The 23,764-nt window shown below is 36.6% G+C and overlaps 1 protein-coding gene and 1 pseudogene across 1 annotated transcript in view; one reads left to right on the top strand and one right to left on the bottom strand.

The window, feature by feature from the left end:
- TBCD (tubulin folding cofactor D) overlaps window positions 1-23,764 on the bottom strand; it is a 522,548-nt gene that overhangs the window by 191,644 nt on the left and 307,140 nt on the right. The window contains exon 17 of the mRNA XM_044675187.1: window positions 3,949-4,034. Within this exon, the coding sequence (XP_044531122.1) occupies window positions 3,949-4,034 (86 nt within the window). The remainder of the gene's footprint in view (window positions 1-3,948; window positions 4,035-23,764) is intronic.
- On the top strand, window positions 14,026-16,118 carry LOC123243632 (annotated as a pseudogene).

A 23,764-nucleotide genomic window follows, 5' to 3' on the forward strand; every position in this document is an offset into this window, starting at 1 on the left:
AAAAAAAAAAAACAAACTTTGCATACCCTTTGACCCAATAATATGACTACTAGGTCTGACTCCAAGGAAATCAAAGAAAAGGGAAAGTAACCTATACATATAAAAAGATTTATAATAGCTCTTTTTGTGAGACAAAGAACTGGAAATTGAGGAGATGCCTATCAACTGAATAATGGCTAAATAAGTTGTGGTAAATTATTGTGTTGTGCTATAAGAAATGAGGAACAGGGTGGTTTTAGAAAAACTTGGAAAAGACATATAAAATGATGCAAAGTGAAGTTTGCAAAACAAGAACATTAAACACAGTAATGGCAATATTGTAAGGATAATCAACTGTGAAAGATGCAGCTATTCTATTCAGGACAATGATTCAAGACAATTCTGAACAACTCATGATAAAAAATACTACCCAACTCCAGAGAGGGCTGAGTATAGATTCCAGTATAATCGCTCCATTTTCTTTTTTTCTCTCTCTTTTTTAGCTATATTGCTAATACAGAAATGTTTTTCATACATACACATGCACATGTATGTGTGTGAATCATGCCCTCATAATGGGGGAGAGGGAGGGAATTCTGAATTCAATCTTTTTTAAATGAATGCTAAAATAAATAGGACTAATACATTTGTTTTTTAGAAAAACAATATCTGATTAGTTTGTAACAACTAACTATTATCAAAAAGATGCAAATTTACTAGCTAAATGTCAACCAAAAATCTTCAGTTGGTGAATAGATTAAATAATGAATATTACAACTTGATGAGTAAGGCTAATGTATTTCTTCCATGTTATGAGATATTTATCTTCAGGTATTAGAACAATTAAAACTACATATCAAAATAACCTGAACTTACAACCTGAATTTCAAATTATATTTTCTAAGTATTTAAACAAAATTTGAAAAACAAAGAAGCAAATTTCTTTCACTATTGCTCTCATTAAAAATATTTTTTAAATAAGAAAAAATGTTAATTTTAATAAATAAAACAAAATAAAAATACTTCAAAACATTATAAACCTTTTAGTCTTTTAAATTGCATTTTTGTATTATTTACAATGCACAAAATACTAGTATTTTATAATTTATCAATAAAAATGCATATACTGTTGTGTGGAGATGCAAAGCATGGAATCCCTGCAAATGTATAGGGATAGCCTCACCCAGAATTCCAGGGGACCTCCTGGAGAACTTTGAGTGAGGGGGCAGTTCAGAAGGGTTTGAGTCAGTTATTTGGTGGAGGCTGAAGTGAGCAGACACTCTGCTTACTACTCAAGACTTAGGGGTTCACCTGAGGTGGCCATTGTAGCATAAGCCAGTGGTTTCTACTCATAGGGTTAGCCTGTTTGTTATTACTATTCTTCATTAATATCAATATATAATTACTTAGTGATTAGAGAAGTTAAGATATTTTCCATGCTTTGCATCTCCACACAACAATACTGAGAAAATATTTTACTGATTAGGCATGCTATATGATCAAATGCTTAGACCAGTACAATAGACTATATTGCATGAATCAAATGACCATAGGAATAAAAGATTTTAAGTACAGTGGAGAAACCACTGGGCTTGGAGTCCAAAACTAGCTGTGTGATCCTGGACAAATCTGCTTTAAATTTCCTCAAGAATAAAATGGACTGTAAAATAGGGATAAGAATAAAATGAGATAATGTTTGTAAAGCACTTAAACAGGTTGGACCAGGACATAGCAATAAATTAATAAATATATGTTTATTTCCTTCCTTCCTAAAAATTGGATCAATATATTTATCTTTTACAGAGCTAAGAAGTAGTATATTGCTAAAGTGTTAAACACAGTCTATAATCACAAGAATTTTGAAGCTAAGAGGTATGGAAAGTTATCAACTGTCTTCTGATTTGTCCAGGAAAGCTTTAAATAAGCTGTAAGATTTTAAATTACTTTGAAGAATAAAAAGAGAACATTTGGCAAGGAAAGTAAGAAAAACTTATGGGATTACAGAGCAACTTGGAAAAAAAGAAAAAGATCCAGAGAACAAGAATGGAATAAACAAAGAAAAGATGTATAGGTCAGTAGGGTTAAGAGATGGAAGAGTTGAGGTGTCACAAGTATACCGTGTTGATATGTCAATCTCTTAAGAATCTATGGATAATTTCTCCAACATTGGAATATGCTTAAGCATTGGAAAAACTATAGTCATCAAACTGGAATGTCACTCATATTATCCATATCCTAAATTATCCACAAAAACTGGGCAATTTTATGATACTCTGATTTCTAGTACAACATAGGAAACATTTCAGAGAATGTAACAATGTTGGAATTTGATAACTTTTTAGTTTATGGGGCTCACAAGGGACTTACTGTAGGGGGATGGCAAGTGACTGTTGAATGGCTTACAACAAGAACAAAGTAATTGTGAGAGGAAAATCCCCTACTCCCTTATATGAGGATTAGATTTTAATGTTAGCAGTAGCCTTGAGATAATCATAATTGTAATTCTAAGATAATTAAATAATGTTAGCATAAGTGAGGGCCTTTTGTGATCATTTCAGTATAAGTATTAAGGGTTTGAATTGAGTAAATAACTGCTTTAACATAGGCCTTAATGTCAACCTCAATGTTAGTCTTAACCTTCACATTCATCCACCCTCAGCAATCATGGCCTTGACCTTGTGACTTGGTCTTCAGGCCCTACACCTCACTTTGTCTATCAAGTGATTTTCAAGTCATCACCAAGTAATTTCTTCTACCAGTGAGAAGTACTTCCTGATTACTTCAATCAATCTACATCTTTCTATTTTTATCACTATCCTGAATTATTTTTGTACTGGTATAAAAGTGATCTAATTCTCTGGGGTATATAGGAAGGTCTCTCACAGTAGTCGTGGTTTTTTGGTCTTGACCAGAAGTCCAGCTTTATTGGGAGACCCAGCCCTCTCTGAATAAACCTAACTTCTTTATGGCTTAGAGACTCAGTTTCTCTTAATTGCGTTCCTGTGGTAAAAAATTATGCAACACAATACAGACAAAATAAGTGAGTTATCAAGTGCTTATACCACAATGGATAGCAGTGAACAAGCCAGAAAAGAGCTACATAAATCATCTAACCCCAAATTCTTTAACAGTGGTCTATAAAATTTAATTATGCAGAAAAATCTCCTTTTTTTGACACTTCCCATTGTTATGCTTCACCAATATGCTCAAGACATTTAGCAGAAATGCTACATAAATAGGAAAGAAAAGCTCTCAACAGTTTTGTTTGTAAGATAAAAAAGTTCTGCATAGTAACAAAAAACTTTAAATGGAACAATGTGAAGAGGAATATAGGTTTTCTGTCACAAGCTACCTTGTCCAATAATTACTGAGAGCCCACTGACTAAGATGCAATTCAATTCATACCTACAAATGACATGGTACTGACTGCAAAGACAAAAATTAAAATCCCTTGACCTCAAGATATATATATATATTCCTGAGGAAATGTAATGGGGATAGGAGAATTCTAATTGGAAAATGCAATTCGTGTTCTACAGAATGAATATCAAATAAATGACAAGTAATTGAAATAATCACATCATATCAGTAGGAAAAATGTGTCAGATAATAGTGTCCAAAGCAATTTTTATCATTTTGAAATTATGTATGGTGATACATTTTGTTCTGACACAACAAATAGTACCCAATGAATATTCAAAAAAGTCTATCTACCAGCTCCTCACCCTGGAGGAGTAACAAGTATAGCAAAGTTCTTCCTTCCAATCCCCTCCACCCCAAATCACTTCCAAACAGATCCAGAGAATTAAAATCTCAGAAAAGTTCACAGTAAATGATTTTCCTGGCTCATGTTAGCATAAAGAAACAGAAAAAGTGTGTGGTTCAGACTAAGTTAGAAAATTATATTGACCAATTACATAAGAAACTCAATGATTTTATATTTTTCAATGAAAAATTATACCAACTTACCTTATATTAAGGAAGCAATTAGATCGGTTACCAACAGCAAAATAGTCAGCTGTAGTTAAAATGTCAATTCCATGAGGAAATGTGCCCTTAAAAAAAAAAATCTGTAATTAGTATAGGCATAGTAGAGTGCCATTTCTTTTTTCAAATTTTTTTAAATGTTAAAAATAGTGATTGTTCTTGGGTCAAAGGATCTAGATTAAAAAGGATCTAGATAAAATACACACACATATGTGTGTGTGTATGATATATACATATATATATATACATATATATATATATCTTATAACCTTTAAGATACTATGAAACTCTCTGAGTTTCCTCATTGGTAAAACTAAGGGGTTAGTCTCTTCCAACTTCAAATCTGTGAGGTAATAATGCTATAATTAAAATTCTAACATTTTTCTAAATTATTAAACTAAAAATATTTGGACATGAACTGAATTGCTTAAACAATTTTGGAATTTTAACTTCAAAAATTAATCTCTTAAAAATTATCAGAATACTTAAGATGCAATCTATTGTTTACTTTTAAAAACTTATAACTATAAGAAAAAGCAAAAAAAAGTAGCATCTAAAACATCATACATAAAACCAAATTCATGTCCTTTTCCACACAACCCTCCACTCTTCCTAACTTCCCTTTTACTGTTAAGGGAACCACCAATATCCTAGCTGTCATTTCTGATTGTTCACACTTTCTCACTCACCATATCCCATAAGTGACCAAGACCTGTTGACAGTAGCTTTGTAATAACTCTCCTCTGACAAAAGGCCCACTCTAGCCCAGGTTCTCATGACCTCATATTAAAAACAAAGGTACTTATGTTATCCTGCTATTCAATGAACTTCCTATTACTTTCAGAACTAAATGTAAAATCATTTATTTGACTTTTAAAGTCCCTTATATTTTGGTCTTCCTACCTTTCCAGCATTTTCACACCTTACTCCTTCTATTATGTTCTCTGCAATCCAGTTTTACGTCCTTTTATTGTTCGTTTCACAAGAAAAATAATATTTCAACTCCATTCATTTTATCTTATCCATATCTTATCCTTCAATCTTCAAGTCCTAGTTAAAATTACTTTCCACAAGAAGGCTTTCCTAATTCCCACTAATGCATGTGACTTCCTTTTGTAATGATCTCCAACATATCCAACATATATCTTGTTTAGTTGCCTGCATGTTGTCTCTCTGAATTAGGATGTGAGCTCCTGAAGAATAGGGACAGTTTTTATGTTTTTCTTTAAATACCCAGCACTTAGCACAGGGCCTGGCACATAGTAGGCACTAAATAATTAAAATAATTACTTAAGAGGTGGATATTGCTTCAATCAATCAAGAAGCTAAACAAAAAGCTTTTTTAAGTTTATTTATTTATTAAGTTCTTACTTAATGCTAGGAACTATAATAAGAACTAGGGATAGAAAGTCCCTACCTTCTAGGAACTCACACTGTCGTGGAAGAGTCATCATGTTATAAATTTACTGGGTACATATAAGATATATAGAGTAGCTAGAACATCATCTCAGAGTAGAGATTATATTAATAGGACAGGAGGAGGAACTTAGAAAAACCTTCTATAGAAGCTAGAATTGGAAATGAGATGTAAAGGAAACCAGGGGATGTAAGAGGCCCAGGTAATGAGAAAGAACATTCCATTCATGGGGGACAACAGACAGAATAAAAAGATAATGCAATAGGTGATGGAGCATCATATATGGGGTAAAACAAACAAGGCAGCATGGCTAGATCATAAGAGTACATCAATAGAGAATAAAGTGAAAGAAGATAGGAAATGGAAACAGAGACAGGTTATTAAGAGTTATAAATGCCAAACACAGGATTTTATATCTGATCCTGGAGATAAGAAGGAACAACTGGAATTTACAGAATAGGGAGCTAACATGGCCAAACCAACTCTTTTTTTATTTTTTACCATTTACATGTTAAAACCATTTTTGGCTTTCATTTCCTGATATTCACTCCCTCTCCATCCTTTACCCTCTTTCTGAGATGACAAGCAATTTGACATTGGTTACACGTGTGTTATCATAGAAAATATATTTCCAACTTTATCATCTTGTGAAAGATACTTTTAAATTTTTTTTTTAAAAAACCCTTACCTTCTGTCTTGCAGAAGAGTGGTAAGGGCTAGGCAATGGAGGTTAAGTGACTTGCTCAGGGTCACACAGCTAGGAAGTGTGTGAGGCCAGATTTGAACCTAGGACCTCCCATCTCTAGGCCTGGCTCTCAGTCCACTGAGCCACCCAGCTGCCCCCAGAAGATACATTTTTAAGTGAAGAAAAGTCTGCTTTGATCTGTATTCACTCTATCAGTTCTTTCTCTAGAAGGGGATAACATTTTTCATCATAAGTCCTTTGAGGTTTCTTGGATCTTTGTGTTACAGAGAAAAGCTGTCATTCACAGTTGTTTATCACACATTATTGCTGTGTACAATGTTATAGTTGTTCTGCTCACTTCACTCTATATCAGCTCATGTAGGTCATTTCAAGTTTGTCACACAACAGTATTCCATTACAATCAAATACCACGACTTGTTCAGCCATTCTCCAGTGCATCTACTCAATTTCTAATTATTTACCACCCCAAAAAGATCTGCTATAAATATATTTATGCAAATAGATCCTATTCTTTTTCTTTCATCTCTATGTTATATAAACCTAATAGGGATATTTTGGGGTCAAAATATGTACAGTTTTGTAGTCCTTTGGTGATAATTCCAAATTATTCTCCAGATTAGCTAGACCAGTTCACAACTTCACCAATAGTGAATTAGTGCCCTAATTTTACCACATACTCTCTAACATTTATCATTTTTCTTTTCCACCATATTGGCCAATCTGATAGGCATGAGGTATACCCCAAATAGTTTAATTTGCATTTCTCTAATCAATAATGATTTGGAGCACTTTTTCATGATTATAGATTGCTTTGGTTCCTTCTTCTGAAAATTGCCCTTTGACCCATTTATCAATTGGGAAATGACTTGTATTCTTAAAAATTTAACTCAGTTCTGTACATATTTGAAAAATATGGTCTTTGTCAGAGATACTTGCTGTAAAACTTTTTCCCCCAATTTTCTGTTTTCCTTTTAATCTTGGATGTATTGGTTTTGTTTATGCAAACCCTTTTTAATTTAGTGTAGTCAAAATTATCCATTTTATATCTTTGTTATTGTTTATTTGGTCATAAATTCTTCCCTTATTTACAGATCTGACATGCTCTCCTAATTTCCTTATGACAGAATCCTTTATGTCTAAGTCATGTGCCCATTTTGACCTTATCTTGTTTATATGGTATAAAATGTTGATCTGCCAAACTTTTTTTTTACTTTTCTCAACAGTTGTCAAATGATGAGTTCTTACCCCGAGAGGAATCTTTGAGTTTATGAAACATTGCACTACTGTGATCATTTTCTACTGGGTACTATGAACCTATCTATTCCAATTGCCTACCACTCTCTCTCTTAGCCAGTATGACACTGTTTTGATGAATATATTTTATAGTACTATTTGAGATATGGTATAGCTAGGCCACCTTCTTTAAATATTTTTTTCATTAATTCCCTTGATAATCCTATGTTCTTCAAGATGAATTTTGTCATTATTTTTCTATGGTTCTATAAAATAATTCTGTGGTAGTTTCATTGGTATGGCACTGACTAGGGAGATTAGTTTAGATAGAATTAACATTTTTATTATATTTGCTCAGCCTACACACAAGCAATTTCAAATTGGTTAGATCTAACTTTATGTGAAGAGTTTCGTAATTGTGCTCAAATATTATTTGGATTTGTCTTCACAAATAGACTCCCAGGTCTTCATATTGTTTATTTTGAATGGAATTTCTCTGTCTCTTGCTGCTGTTGAATTTTGTTGGTAATATATAGAAATCCTGATATTTTGGGTAGATTAATTTTATATGCAGCAACTTTGCTAAAGTTGTTAATTACTTCAAATAGATTCTTAGTTTATTCTCTAGGATTCTCCAAGTATATCATTTACAAATACTGATATTTTGGTTTCCGCATTGCTTATTTTAATTGCTTAATTTCTTGTCTCTTGTTGCTGTGGCTAACACGTCAAGTACAATATTGTTTAACAGTAGGGATAATGGGCATCTTTGCTTCTTCTCTGATCCTTTTGGGAAAGCTTCTAGCATAACCTTGTTATGCTAGATCAGTGGTTCCCAAACTTTTTTAGCCTACTGTCCCCTTTCCAGAAAAAATATTACTTAGCACCCCCTGTCACATACTATCACCGCCCCCTTACAATTATTCACTGCCCCCAAATGCACCTGTAGTCATCACCGCCCCCCCTGGATCACTGCAGTACCCATCAGGGAGCGGTGGCGTCCACTTTGGGAATCACTGTGCTAGATCATTGTTGCTGGTGGTTTTAGATAGATATTGTATAAGGGGAGATATCAGATAGATGGGAGTTCTGGTGACTCCCACCTGACTGGAATATGTGGGCCAAAGCTAACCACTCCCCCCTCCTACACCTTTGGAGGTGTAATTCACAAGGGGGGCTCCCAAAAATGGAAGGGCTATTGAGGAGATGATAAAGGAATGTGCTAGGAATCGTTGAGACCTAAATGAAATTTGTCCAGTACCCAGAGCCACTATTGTAAACTAAAACCTCCCCAGTCCCCTCTAATCGGTCTTTCCTCCAAGATGGAGTAAAATGACCTTCAGCCACCCAACAAAACAAACTCTCCCAAGTCACTGTTCCAAACTCTGACTAAAGTAACTAAACAGGGAGGTTAGAGTTGGAGGTTAGAGGAATTCAAGAATTAAGGGAAGGATTGTGGGAATTCAGGATAGAGGGTAAAGGTTCAGCTTCTCTATCAAAGTGATATTCTCTCTCTGGGATGAGCAGACCTGGGTTTCTTCTGCAGCTCTTGTCCAATAACTGTCCCAAGCCCCAGTAACTCCTAACCTATAAACTAATTAACTAAACTGAGGGATTAACAGAGATGTGGATAAAATAGGGAGTCTAGGCTCTTTGGCCAAATGGAGTAATTGCTATGTTTATCTCTTCTACAATGGCTAATGATGTTGGTAGATCAATTTATATGATTGGCTAGTTACAGCAGTTGTGATACTCAAGAAAATCCTCTATTTTTAGGGTTCAGAAGCACCCAGTTCTCACAGAAACACCACCACCCACCTCGCTCTCTGACCCAGCCAAACTTCAGTGTGTGGCACTTGGGATATCTTCCACAGAATACCCCTCTTCACTCTGGCCCATCCCCAACAGTCATTTCCTCAAAATTCTTCCTGGGCTTGTTATGAATTCCACCTCAGAGGTGCGTGCCTTGCTTGGTTTTCTTTGTTTAAGTTCCACCAGTCTGTTACAATATTAAATACTAATTGTTTTAAGAAAAGATCCATTTGTTTCTATGTTTTCTAATGTTTCCAGTAGGAATGGGTATTATAGTTTGTCAAAAGTTTTTTTACATCTATTGAAATGATCATATGATTTCTGTAAGTTTTTTTCGCATTTCTTGTATAAATCATCCCACTTGATCACAGTGAAGATTCCGGTGATATTATATTGCAATCTCCTTGCTACTCTTTTATTTAAAATTTTTACAACAATATTTATTGGAGAAATTGGCCTATACCTTTCTTATTTCCTCTTTTTCCTCTTCCAGAATTAGGTTTCAGCACCATATCTGAGTCATAAAAGATTTTGGTAGAACACCATATTTGCCTACTTTTTGAAATAATTCATTTAGTATTGGAATTAATCATTCTTTAAAAGCTTGGTAGAATCCACTTGTGAATCCATTTGGCACTGGGGATTTGTTCACAGAGAATGTATTGATAGGTTGTTTAATTTCTTTTTCTGAGATTGGGTTATTTATTTATCTACTTTTCTGTTAATTTGGGCAATTTATACTTTTGTAAATATTCAACCATTTCACTTAGGTGACTTATTTGCATATAATTGGAGAAAATAGCTTCTGATAGCTGATCAAGGAGGTGCAACCAACAGAGAAGGTCAAAGTCACCACACGAATTCTCTCCAGCCAATTTTAAAATAACACCACACAAAAAACTGGAAAGTATGGGGATGTCCTTCGATTGGGGAATGGGTGAACAAATTGTGGTATCTTGTTGGTGATGAAATACTACTATTGTGCTAAAAGGAATAATGAGCTGGAGGAATTCTATGTGAACTGGAAAGACCTCCAGGAATTGATACTGATTGAAAGGAGCAAAACCAAGAGAACATTATACACAGAGACAGATACACTGTAGCACAATCGAATATAATAGACTTCTCTACTAGCAGCAATGCAACGATCCAGGACAATTCTGAGGGACTTATGAGAAAGAACACTATCCACATCCAGAGAAAGAACTGTGGGAATAGAAACACAGAAGAAAAACTGCTTGATCACATGGGTCAATGGAGATATGTTTGGGGATGTAGACTCTAAACAATCTCTCTAGTGCAAATATTAATAATATAAATAAAGGTCTTTATCAATGACACATGTAAAACCCAGTGGAAATGCTCGTTGGCTATGGGAGAGGGGTAGGAGGAAAGGAGGGAAAGAAACATGATTCACATAACAATGAGAAAATATTCTAAATTAATGAGTTAAATAATTTAAATTATTAAAAAATGAATAAAAAAACAATAATAACACCACAAAACAAATACAGGAGTGAAACAACCAATAAGAAGACAGAGCAAAGCAACTTTAAAGAAGAGAAAAACCTAAAAGGTAGGCAGTTATCATCTGGGGCACTGAGGTGAGAGGGGAACACAGAAAGCAGGAGTCTATAATAAGAAGTGAAGAACAAGCCAAGAGAAAGCCACACCCCTTACCCCTCATCTGCTGTTCCAGGTTTGGAACCTAATCTCAAGCTAACATCCAGACATTGAGATCTTGCCTGGGCAACAGAGATCCAACCAACCCACACCCTTTGAAATTCCAAACTTACAGTGAAGTCCAGAATTCCATCCCAGGGCAATCTGTGCTAAAACCGCCAGATCTGTGTTGGCCCAGAGTGAAGCCAGCAGTCCCAATCTGGGACGTTGATGAGCACATAGATCACAGTTTGGGGTAGTTGGTAGATCCAAAGGAAAGGGCATTGGGGGACACACCTCCTGAACCTTTTGCCAAAAACTTAAGGCAGAGCCCCAGCACAGGGCAATCTACTATGTGCCTAACAAGATCAAGCCCACAGTGAGACCAAAAATTTACACCTAAGCCTGAGGTTAGAATTTCGGCTATCAGCATCTCAAGGATTAATTGAATTAGCAGTGGGAGGAGGCTCTCAGAGCTCTCACCCCTCAGGCCATTATACTATCTTATAAGAGCTGAAACTGGCAAAAAGGGAGAAATAAAGCTAAGGGTAGTGTCAAGGAAGGACTGAAGTTTAAGGGGATACCCAAACCTCCCAGAGAACAGAGTCTACATAAAAAAGGTAGGAAAAATGAGCAGGCAACAACAACAGCAAAAAAAAAAAAAAAAAAAAAAAAACACCTAAGTATAAAGAATTTTTATGAGGACAAAGAAATAGGAGGGGACAGGGAAAGCAAATCAAACACACACAAACTCCAAAAGAAAAATATGAATTAGACTCAGATTCTTGAAGAGCTCAAAAAGGACTTCAAAAACCAATTATGAGAGGCAGTGGAAAAGTGGAGAAGAGAAATGAAAGCTATGCAAGAAGAAATGAAAAAGGAGACTGAAAAGCTCATGGAGGAAAATCAGACCTTAAAAACTAAACTGAGAAACTAGAAACAAATGATTTTATGAGATATCAAGATACAATAAAACAAAATCAAGAGAATGAGAAACAGGAGCAAATATGAAATATCTCATTGAAAAAAACATCTAACTGGGAAAATAGATACAGGAGAGACAATTTAAGAATTATTGAACTCTCTGAAAGCCATGATTTTAAAAAAATTAAATAAATAAAAGGCTTGGACATCATAATACAAGAAATTATCAAAGAAAATTGTGCAGATATCCTCAAACAAGAAAGTAAAATTGAAACTGAAAGAATTCACAGATCACCATTATATAATCTGCAAAGAGTGATAGTTTCCTCATTGTCTATTTTAATTCCTTCAATTTTTTTCTTCTCTAATTGCTACTTCTGGCATTTCTAATTCAATATTAAATAATAGTTGTGATAATGGGTATCCTTGCTTCACTCCTGGTCTTACTGGGAATTCCCATTGCCGATGATACTTCCTGATGGTTTTAAATAAATACTGTCTATTATTTTGAGAAAAGGCCCTTCTATTCCTATACTTTCTAGTGTTTTCAGTAGGAATGGGAATTGTATTTTGTCAAAGGTTTTTTCTGCATCTTTTGAGATAATCATGTGATTTCTGTTGGTTTGGTTCTTGATATGGTCAATTATGTGGATGGTCTTCTTAATATTAAGCCATCCTTGCATTCCTGGTATAAATTCCACCTGATCATAGTAAATAATCCTCGTGATAATTTGCTGGAGTCTTTTTGCTAGTATTCTATATAAGATTTCTGCATCTATGTTCACTAAGGAGTTAAGTAGTTTTCTTTCTCTGATTTTAGTCTGTCTGGCTTTGGAATCAGTACCATATTTGTGTCATGAAAGGAATTTGGTAAAACCCCTTCTATGCTTATTTTGTCAAATAGTTTATGGGAGAGATTAGGTTTAGATCAAAATCTCATACCCTCCACACCAAGATAAATTCAGAATGGGTCTGGATGGCAATTTGGAACTATGCCCAAAGAGCTCTAAAAGACTGCCTACCCTTTGATCCAGTCATACCATTGCTGGGTTTGTACCCCAAAGAGATCATGGATAAAAACACTTGTACAAAAATATTTATAGCTGTGCTTTTTGTGGTAGCAAAAAAACTGGAAAGCAAGGGTATGTCCTTCAATTGGGGAATGGCTGAACAAATTGTGGTATATGTTGGTGATGGAATACTATTGTGCACAAAGGAATAATAAACTCGAGGAATTCTATGTGAATTGGAATGACCTCCAGGAATTGATGCAGAGTGAAAGGAGCAAAGCCAGAAGAACATTGTACACAAAGACTGATATGCTGTGGTAAAATAGAATGTAATGGACTCCTGTACTAGCAGCAATGCAATGACCCAGGACAATTCTGAGGGATTTATGGAAAAGAATGCTACCTACATTCAGAGGAAGAACTACAGGAGCGGAAACACAGAAGAAAAACAACTGCTTGAACACATGGGTTGATGCATACACGATTGGGGATGTAGACTTGAAATGACCACATCAATGCAACTATCAATAATATGGAAATAGATCTTGATAGATGACACATGTAAAAACCAGTAGAAATGTGCATTGGCTACGGGGGTCCTGGGGTGCGGTGGGTGGAGGGAAAAGTAAGAACATGAATCATGTAACCATGGAAAATTTTTCTAAAAAAAAAAATTATTATATAGACCTTAAATAATAAAATAAAATAAATTCAGAATGGGTAAATGACTTAAATATAAAGAATGAAATCATAAATTAGGTAAACATAGATTAGTATACCTTTCAGATCTATAGGAAAGGAAGGGATTTAAGACCAAGCAAGAGATAGAGAACATTGTAAAATGTAAAATGAATGACTGATTATATCAAATTTTAAAAGTTTTGTACAAACAAAACCAATGCAACCAAAATTAGAAGGAAAGCAACAAAACTAGGAGAACATTTTTATAACAAAACTCTCTGAGGGGAGGGAACTAGGTGAGGAAGGGGCGGCGGCTGCTGAGGAGGCTGAAGGAGGGGAGGCGGCGAATGTAGGGTATGGGCAACCTCTGCACGCCCAGCCGGGCCGGAGGGGATGTGACTGCCTGGCGTCGCAAGCTCGCTCCATCCTTCTCACCATCCCTCCGGGATCCTTCCCTGCTGACCAGGCGGTCGCTGGGCTGGGCCTGGGGGCAGCGGCTGTGTCCGGGCCGGACTGGTGGCCGCGATCTCCCGTGGCTTCAGGTTCATGACACAAAATGACCTTCACAGTAAAGATTCTCATCCTTAAACAAGAAGACCATACCAGAGGTTGTGATGAACATGCCATTGAATCAGATCTCTGTCATTCCAGCTCAAGATGCTACCTCTATCAGGGTCTCCAGGAGTAAGACCAAAGAAAAAGATAGGGAAGAGCAGAATGAGAAGACTTTGAGGCATTCCATGAGTTGTTCAAGTCACATTTCTAAGGCTGGAAGTCCAACATCTGTATCAGCTCCCCATGGCTTCTCTCGTACTTCTGTTACCCCATCTAACCAAGACATCTGCAGTTCCAGTGCAGTGTTTTCTGAATGTTGTCATCACAGTCCCGTGCAGTCAGCTGTTGACTTGAAATCTGCTCTCTGCCAGAGTTCTCTGACACAAGGGGTCACTGTGACAGTGATCTGTAAAGACACATTACAGGACTCAAAGAAAAACTCCTATGGCTCAGAATGGATCCAGGCCTTAAAGCCTCCTAAGAATACCAAAGCCAGAAGAACTCTGAAGTTCTCCAAGTCCCTCAATGATGTGGTTGAGAAGGCCCAGAATACTATGGAGAACTTTGACTGTATAGAAAGAACTTACTTTGAAGGAAAATTAGCACCACCTCAAGACCAGTGCCTCAAGATGAACAAATTTCACCATAAGGAAAAACAGATTCTCAATCTGAAGCCTCTTATGTTTGGCAATTATAAACACTCACATGTTCCATCATTTTCTGCCAATCATTCCAAGCACCTTTGGAATAGGAGCCACCCAAGGGAATTTCAACATCTCATCCCTTGAAGAGAAAGCAGATAATGAGGCAGCCTTGAAAAGCAAGCGATTGCTGTTACCTCTTTTCCTTCTCTCACAGTTCAAGCACCAGCAGTTTGCACAAGTTCCATGAGCTGGAAAGCTACTCAGCTAGCTTGCCAGCAGCTAAGTCTTCCAGTGTGTTGGTGGGCAGCACAGGCTTCTGCTCTGATGATATGGGGGATGATGATGTCTTTGAGGACAATGTATCCTCCAAACTGAAAAACAAGGAGATACAGGCACCACTCTGTTCCACTGAGAAAGATAGTGACCTGGATTGCCCTTCTCCCCTCTCTGAAAAGTTTACCCCCTTATCCCCAGGGTCAACATCAAGAGACACCTGCAGGATATGTCACTGTGAAGGAGATGATGAGAATCCTCTTATTTACACCCTGTCACTGCACAGGAAGTCTTCATTTTGTCCACCAAGCCTGCCTGCAGCAGTGGATCAAAAGTTCGGACACATGATGCTGTGAACTCTATAAATATGAGTTCATAATGGAGACCAAACTAAAGCCTTTGAGAAAATGGGAAAAATTGCAGATGACATCCAGTGAAAGAAGGAAGATCATGTGCTCTGTAACATTCCATGTCATTGCGATCACATATGTGGTATGGTCCTTGTATGTTCTCATAGACCGGATTCCTGAGGAGATTAAGCAAGGACAGACAACTGGGATCCTAGAATGGCTTTTTTGGACTAAACTGGTGGTCGTGGCCATAGGATTCACTGGTGGACTTCTTTTTATGTACGTACAGTGTAAAGTATATGTGCAATTATGGAAGAGACTTAAAGCTTATAACAGAGTGATCTATGTCCAGAACTGTCCAGAAACAAGTAAAAAGAATGTTTATGAAAAACCTGCACTAACAGAGCCAAATTTTGAAAGTAAAGATGGGCGACATGGGATCTGTCATTCTGACACAAACTCTTCCCATTACACAGAGCCCAAAGACCATGGAGCAGAAATTCTTCACGTCTGATAAAGGGAGAAGGGGCTGTTATTTTTTTTTTCCCAGACATTCATGAAGAGCTGAGATGACACTGTTTACTAAAAGCTGCATACCTTAAAAAAAATTAAAGAAAAAGAAAAAAATCAGCCAACAGCTTAGACTGGGCAATTGAATTTTTTTTATTCTGTTCTGTTCTGTTTTTCTAAATCATCTTCGACATATCTTTTAATATGTTATCATGGTGGCATACCTTTTATGTTGAGTATCTTATAGGTATGCTTTATGAGGAGGAATGGTAAAATGTAGGTGACTGATACTACTGATAGGGAGCAACTTTGCTGCCTGATTCCTGTTCAGCCAAGTTGTAAAACCTGAAAGATGAATAAAAAGAAGGCAAAATACAGAAGACCTATGTGTGACCACACCATGGAGCCTGCATTGGATTTTCCAAAGAGTGCTTTATTTCACTTTAACATCAGATACCCCTAAAAACACTGGGAAAAAGCCAACTCTCATTAATGTCACCATTATTCAAGAAGAGTCTGAAAGAGATGCACTGGAAGACCTTAAATCAGGACTTGAAGCCTCTGATAATATCTGCCATTAACATCTCTCTTGGGTAGTCAGGTTAAGATCATGCTTTACATTTAAAGATAAGTGACTCACAAAGCAAACAGCACTTTTAAAAATCTTTATTTTGTAATATGTGTGTCCAGTTGGATTGAAATTTGAAAGAATGTCTCATTTCAGAATATTCCTTTCAATATACTTGGCCCTTTCCTATAGGCCCTACAGACCTTTTTGCCTTATGATATCTAAAATGTTTGTGATTTTCCAATACATCCCCACAGAATTTTTGTGACCATGATGGAAATAAACCCCAATATGGAGCTATTGTGCAAACAAATTCATGGATATAAGATGTTTATTTGAAAATATGATTTTTCTGGGTCTATTCTTATTTTTATCAAGAGTATATATAACAAATGTACACATGTACTTTTGTAATATCTAGTCTTAACTAAAAAAACAAAAGGGTGTGTGTTGTAACCTTACAGGAGGGCAAGGGAGTGAATGATCAGAAATTGGTTGACTTTCTTTTCATGTTAATTTGTATCCAAATCTCTCCAATTTGCGCTACTGTGAAGAATGGATTTGAATTAGGAAGTAAAGGTTTATCATGCCTGTGGGGGAAAAAAAAACTCTCTGACAAAGATTTAATTTCCCAAATATATAAGGAACTAAGTTACAAAAAATCAAGCCATTCCCCTATTGACAAATGGTCAAAGGACATGAATAGGCAGTTTTCACATGATGAATTCGAAACTATCAATAAACACATGAAAAACTGTTCTAAATCCCTCCTAATTAGAGAAATGCAAATTAAAACAACTCTGAGATACTACCTCACACTTAGTAGATAGTGATAAATGTTGGAGGGGGTGTGAATTGGTCCAACCAGTCTGGAGGGCAATTTGGAACTATGTGCAAAGGGTTTTAAAAGAATGCCTACCCTTTAACCCTGCCATACCACTGCTGGGTTTGTACCCCAAAAAGATAAGATAAAAGACTTGTACAAAAATATTTATAGCCACACTCTTTGTGGTGGCAAAAAATGAGGAAGTGTCCATCGATTAGGGAATGGTTGAATAAATTGTGGTATATGTTGGTGATGGAATATTATTGTGCTGAAAGGAATAAAGAACTGGAGGAATTCCATGTGAATTGGAACCACCTGCAGGAACTGATGCAGAGTGAAAGGAGCAGAGCCAGGAGAACATTGTACACAGAGACTAATAGACTGTGATACCATCTTCTCTGTGGCACAACTTAATGTAATAGACTTTTCTACCAGCAACAATGCAATGACCCAGGACAATCCAGAGGAACTTAAAGAGAAAGAACACTATCCACATCCCAGAGAAAGAACTGTGGGAACAGAAACACAGAAGAAAAACATATGATCAATCACATAGTGCAACAGAGATGTGTTATATTAAAAGGTCACTACTATCTATTTGATATATATGAAGATGGAGTACAGAGAGATGACAGGATGGCACTTCTCCTTTATAACAGTTTCCCAGGCAGGATCCTTTAGGTCAAAGTGTTTATACCTTCAGGACCCACCTGAGGTTAATTGATATTAATTATTGGGCTCTTCAGCTGAGGTAATGTTGGTAATCTGACTGCGTGACTCCCTTCCCAAATAAGCTTTGGAAACCAATTCAGGAAGGTACTTTAAACTTTAAATATATTTGGTAAGAAGGATAATGGTAAGGGATAGAGGTAATAGGAGACCCTACTTTAAATTGATACTAATGAATCTCTAACTGCAGGCAAATGAAGGAATCAAGATGATAGCTCCTCTCTGGTACAGCCTGGCCAGGGCTAAACCAGAGTAGGTAAACTGCTGTGAAATCTTCAGCTTCTTCAGTAGATCTTAAGTCTTATCAGTTGAGATATCCACCCTTTCCACCCTCTTCTTCATCTCCTGCCAACTTCCCAGATCCCTCCGGGGCCCTGGGAAGCCTAGATGACTAAGATGATTACTTCCTAATATCTAGGGCAGTAGAAACAGAGATGGTGGTCTAATACAAGTTGATGATGGTATAGGAAACACAGGAGGAGCTTGCAGGGTTGAGTTTGCAAGTCTCTATCTTCAAAGACCAGGATCCACACTGATCTCCAGCCTCAGGGACAGGAAAAGACCCCAGAACCTCTGTCAGGGTTCTCAACTGCTCTCTCCTGAGTCCGCATGCCTCTCTGGGAACATTCTATCCAACTGAGTCACCTGTCAATCAACCGTGAACTTCAAGCTCCCAGAGATTCAATATAACAGATGTGATTAAGGTTTTGATGTTAAAAGATCACTCTACTGCAAAAACGAATAATATGGAAATAGGTTTTGAACAATGATACATGTATAACCTAGTGGAACTATTTGTTGCTTACGAGGGGGAGCATGATGGAGGGGGTGGGGGGGGGGGGATCAGGAATCATATAACCATGGGAAAATATTCTAAATAAAAGGAGAAAAAAAATAAAAAAAATAATGTTCCTTCTTGGCTTTCAGTGAGATAGAGTAAACAATAACTGGACACATTAGAGGCAAGTCTGGAAATAGGATCAACCACTGAAAAGTCCCCTTTTAAAAATAAAAAAATAAAGTGATATAGTTTAATGACTTTAAAAAAAGTAAATGTAAAGATCTGTTTTCTCTCTTCCTTTTTCACTGTCAGGATGAAGACTGGGCTGGACCATAAGCAATAGTGTTACTGAAAGGTGAGGATAGGGTGTGACTTTTTTTTTTTTAAGTATATAATAAAAGGAAGTTGAGAAGGAAGCATAAACAAATGAGACAATTTTGAAAGTAATGTTTGGAATTTATTATGTATTTATTTTTTAAAAACAAAGCAGAATGAGAGTTTCCTCCTCTGTTGTATATAATGAAATACTTATTTCTGTTATTTAAGCTTAGAATAAAAAGATTTTTTAAAAATCATTGGTAATTCTGCATGAAGGAGTTTCATTTAAATGAGAATGAAACACAATAATTTCCTACAATTAGAGCTACATAAAAGTGAAATTGATTGCCCACGGAGATAATAAAAATTATTGCAAAGTATACTATTTGATATTTATTTTAGATCTTTAAATTTTGCAAAGCACTTTATAAACATTGTTATATTTCACTTTCCTAACAGTCATTTAGGTAAGTACTACAGATATTCTCATCCCCGTTTTATACGTGAAGAAACTAAGGCTTATTTGACTTGGCTCAAGTATCAAAGATTGTATTTTCCTGAGTCTAAGATCTATCCTCTTTATACTCTAGTAGGATGGCTTTCTAAGGTAAGTGGGTACACCTCTTTACTGCTGGGTCTTTAAACAAAGGCTAGGTAACTACTTGTTAGTGATGTTTTGAAGAAATTCTGGTCCAGTTAAGCACCAAACTAAATGTTCTTTTTAGTCCTTTAAACTTTGAAATTCCATGAATTTATGTGATATTCATAATAATGGAATAAAGATGAAATAATTTTTTAAAAATACATAATATTCAGGTGTGCAATAAACTGATTTGTTTTTAATCTTAAACGAAAGTCTGCTTACCTACCTAAAATGTTCCTGTTTCCTCACCTAAAGCATGTTCTATTTTGTAGTTCAAGACTTGACTTTGTGATGACTTTTTAAAAGGAAAAAAAAGTTTCCCATTTTTTTCAATTCTCAAATCCAATGGTGATATTGAATTAGGCCTCTTTTCCTTCTCACTCTCCATAGAAAAACTGTTTTCCTGTTCAGCGCTCTCAGCTCCTATGAACTATCCCTGCTCTTAGCTAGAACATCATGTTCAAAAATCTGTTTCTGCATCAGAACGTCTCTCTCGGTAAAAAGAAATAAAATTTAAAAATCCCTCCCCACTTTGCTCATTTCATTTTTTATAACCAGAACAGGGCACTGAAACAGGTTTCTTAAAGATCATTTCATTTTTTTCCCAAACTACTTAAAACACCATTAAACAAAGTAAAATAGATATTTGAAATACAGCTAAATATAGTAGTTTTACCATGTTCTCCAACAAGGCAAAGAGGCAAAAATGAAGTTACAAATGAGGAAAGTGAGTATACAGAGACTGATTCAGAAAACAAATAATTATAGGAGATGCTTAATCTGTGTGCCTCAATTTCCTCATATGTAAAATGGCAATAAGAATAAAAGCACACACTCATAAGGTTGTTCCTGAGTACAAAAGGAGGTATTTGTCAAGTACTCTGCAAAGGTTAAAGCACTATATGAATGCCAGATATATGAATGCTGGTACTGGTGGTAGTATAATGGTGGTTAGGATGGAGTACTTTTAAATGAAATATCAGTAAAATTTCAAAGAATGTTTATTACATATAATTGCTATGGCCATGGAAGAATGGGAGGTGAAAAGAATTTTCACTTTTCCAACAGTCATTTACATTTTACATTAGTTAAATGATATCTCTGTTTTTTCTATCTTTATTAGACTGATAAATAATGTAAAACATGTAAAACTTTAATGTTATTAAACATTAAATGAGATGAATGTAAAAAGGTTTTAAAAGATGTCTGTTAAGTAAAACTGGTAAGAAATATCAATAGATTACAATAGAAATACAATTAGATGGACTGAAAACTAGTTGAACAATCCGACTCAATAGGTAGATGGTTAATGGTTCACTGTCATAGAGGGAGGAAAATCCTCGGTATTTATACATGGCCTTGCGCTGCTTAACATTTTTGTCAATATTGGACATCAACAAAGATCATGGAGTAAGAACAGTTGAATAACCCAGGTTCCCCAACAGAGAACTAGGAAGAATGCAATACCACTGATTAGGTAATCAAAGTGGGGAAAAAAGTCATGTTTCCAGACCAAGATTTGACCTCCATCTGACCCACTAGCAAATGACAATGGAAGGTACTATGGAACAGGGATAGATCTGGATCACAGACTCAGTTTCTTGCCTCAGAATAGGGTGGCAGTTCTTTTCTGTTGACATCAGAGATGGGATCAAGGACTCAAACCTTAAGTAAAGGCAGCAGTGCTGGGATAGAGAAGAGATTTAGTCCTGAGCTCATACAACTTTCTCTCAAATCTAGTGACCTTTTTTCAGTCCTTATTCTCCTTGACCTCTCTCTAGCCTTCTATCTACATTGCTGATTACCTTCTGCTACTTGATACTCTCTTCTCTCTAGGTTTTCAGGATACCATTCTCTCCTGAATCTCTTCCTCATTACCTAAATCAGTCCTCTGTCTTCTTTTTGGGAACCTCAGCCAGATCATACCTTCCACAGAACCCTCAGGGTTCTCTCTTCTCTTCTCTTCTCCCTCTATACCAGTGATGGCAAACCTTTTAGAGACAGAGTGCCAAGCCCTACCCCCAATCCAGTGCCATGCCTGCCCCCACCTCCAGAGACTGTATGCTATGCTCTCCCCCGTCACTGAGTGTCCAGTGCACCCTGCCTGCCCTCCCCCCATACCCCACATAGGGTAGGGAGAAACACTCCCATTGAGTTACAGGGCAGAAGGGTGGGTGAAGTGAGGAATGTTCTCGGCACACATAAGAGAGGGGATGAGGGGAGTGACCCAAGCATTCTGCTCCCCTCCAGCTCTGCCACTTGTGAGCTCCCACTGGGCTGCTGAAGAGAGGGGATGTGAAAAAATGTCATCAGGCATGGTGAAGAGGGGGAAGGGAGTAGCTCTGCCCAAGTCCTTCTGTCTTTCTAGTAAGCAACTTGGGGAAGAAGGGCTGGCCGCATGCCCACAGAGATTGCTCTGCATGCCGTGCTATAGGTTCGCCATCACTGCTCTATATTATTTCACTTGTGATCTCATCCGCTAATAAGGATTTACTTACCATCTCTATGATGATGTTTCTCAAATCTACCTATCCTGCCCCAGACTCCATGCTAATCTCGAATCTCCCATCTCCAGCCGTCTTACAAATATTTCAAAATGTATGGCCAGTAAACATTTTAAATAAACATATTTAAAACAGAATTCACTTTCTTCCTAAATCCCACCAGTCTCTCCTCCTTTCCTATTACTAAAGAGGATAACATTATCCTCGCAATTGCTCAAGTTCAAAACCTAGGAATCATCACAATTTACTGTCTCTCAGCTCCCATACTGAATCTGTCACAAAAATTGTTGATTTCATGTTTGAACACCTCTAATATAATTCCTCCTTCTCTCCTCTGTTACTGATAAGAAATAACTGTTAAACTACGAACATAAGAAAGCCCTGGGAGTTGAGTACTCGGTTTCGGCTAGGTTTCAGGTTCCTAGTATGGCTCAAGTTTCATGTTCTCTGAATCCGTGTCACATCTATCCTAACACATCTATCACTGATATAATCTGCTCTAGAATGTATAAAAGCTATGCTCCACTAAAGTTTGGGGCTCATTTCTTGGAGGAAGTATCCCCAACTAAGCCCATACATAATGAAACTCTCTTTCTTACTCTCCTCGGTATGATCTGAGCCTTTCCATGCTATAACACTATAAAATCTAATGCAGGATTTCATCACACCTGGATTATTACAATAGCTTGTGGTGAGCCTGCCTTAAATCTTTTCCCACTCCAATACATCCTCCACTTAGCCACTAAAGAGATTTTCTTAATGTGTACATTTCACCATATCACTTCACTAATCATTTCCAGTAGCTATCATATCCAGAATCAAATATAAAATGCTGTGTTGCTTTCAAAGTCCTTCATAATCTAGCACCCTCCTATGTTTCCGGGCTTCTTTCATCACTCTCTATCATTTAATCTTTGATCCAGTGACCCTGGCCTCCTAGCTGTTCCAGAAACAAATTCTATCTTTCAACTCCAGGCAATTTTTCTTCCTGTCTTCCATATCTGGAATGTTTTCCTTGTTCAACTAGCCTCCTTTCATAAAATCCCATATTTTATAGGAAGCTTTCCCAGTCCCTCTTAATTCTAGTGATTTCCTTATTATTCACTAACTTATTTCCGATTCACCTGGCATAGTTTCTGCTTTATATTTATTGTATATATTTGTTAGCATGTTGTCTTCCTCCATGTAAATTCCTTGATGGGAAGGAACTGTCTTTTGACTATTTTTTATATCCCCAGCAATTAGCACAGTACTTGTAACACAGTAAAATTAATAAATGCTTAATGATTAACTAATTGAAAGTTGTATCAATTTTCCTTTGACCCCAGAATGGGATCTCAAGACTCAGGGCCTTAAAAATTAGACCAAAGCTTGATCACCACAGGAGTCATTCTGACACTAAAGCAGGATCACAGACTCAAATCCAACACTCAAAGCAAGAGAAGATAAGAAGTGATAGTTCTGCTTCTCTGATCCCAAAGAGTGATCACCTCAGGCCCTAGGCTCAGATCAGAGGTAAGCAGAACCTTTTTCAACTAGGTGACAGGGACAGGGGAAAATAAAGGTAAGTCTATATACAGTTTCGTCAACTAGACCCAACTAGGCTCTGAAACATGAACGTGCAAGAGGGCAATGATTAGATCACACCCCTA

Source organism: Gracilinanus agilis, chromosome 4 (genome assembly GCF_016433145.1).
Source record: "Gracilinanus agilis isolate LMUSP501 chromosome 4, AgileGrace, whole genome shotgun sequence".
In the NCBI taxonomy this organism is placed as follows: domain Eukaryota; kingdom Metazoa; phylum Chordata; class Mammalia; order Didelphimorphia; family Didelphidae; genus Gracilinanus; species Gracilinanus agilis.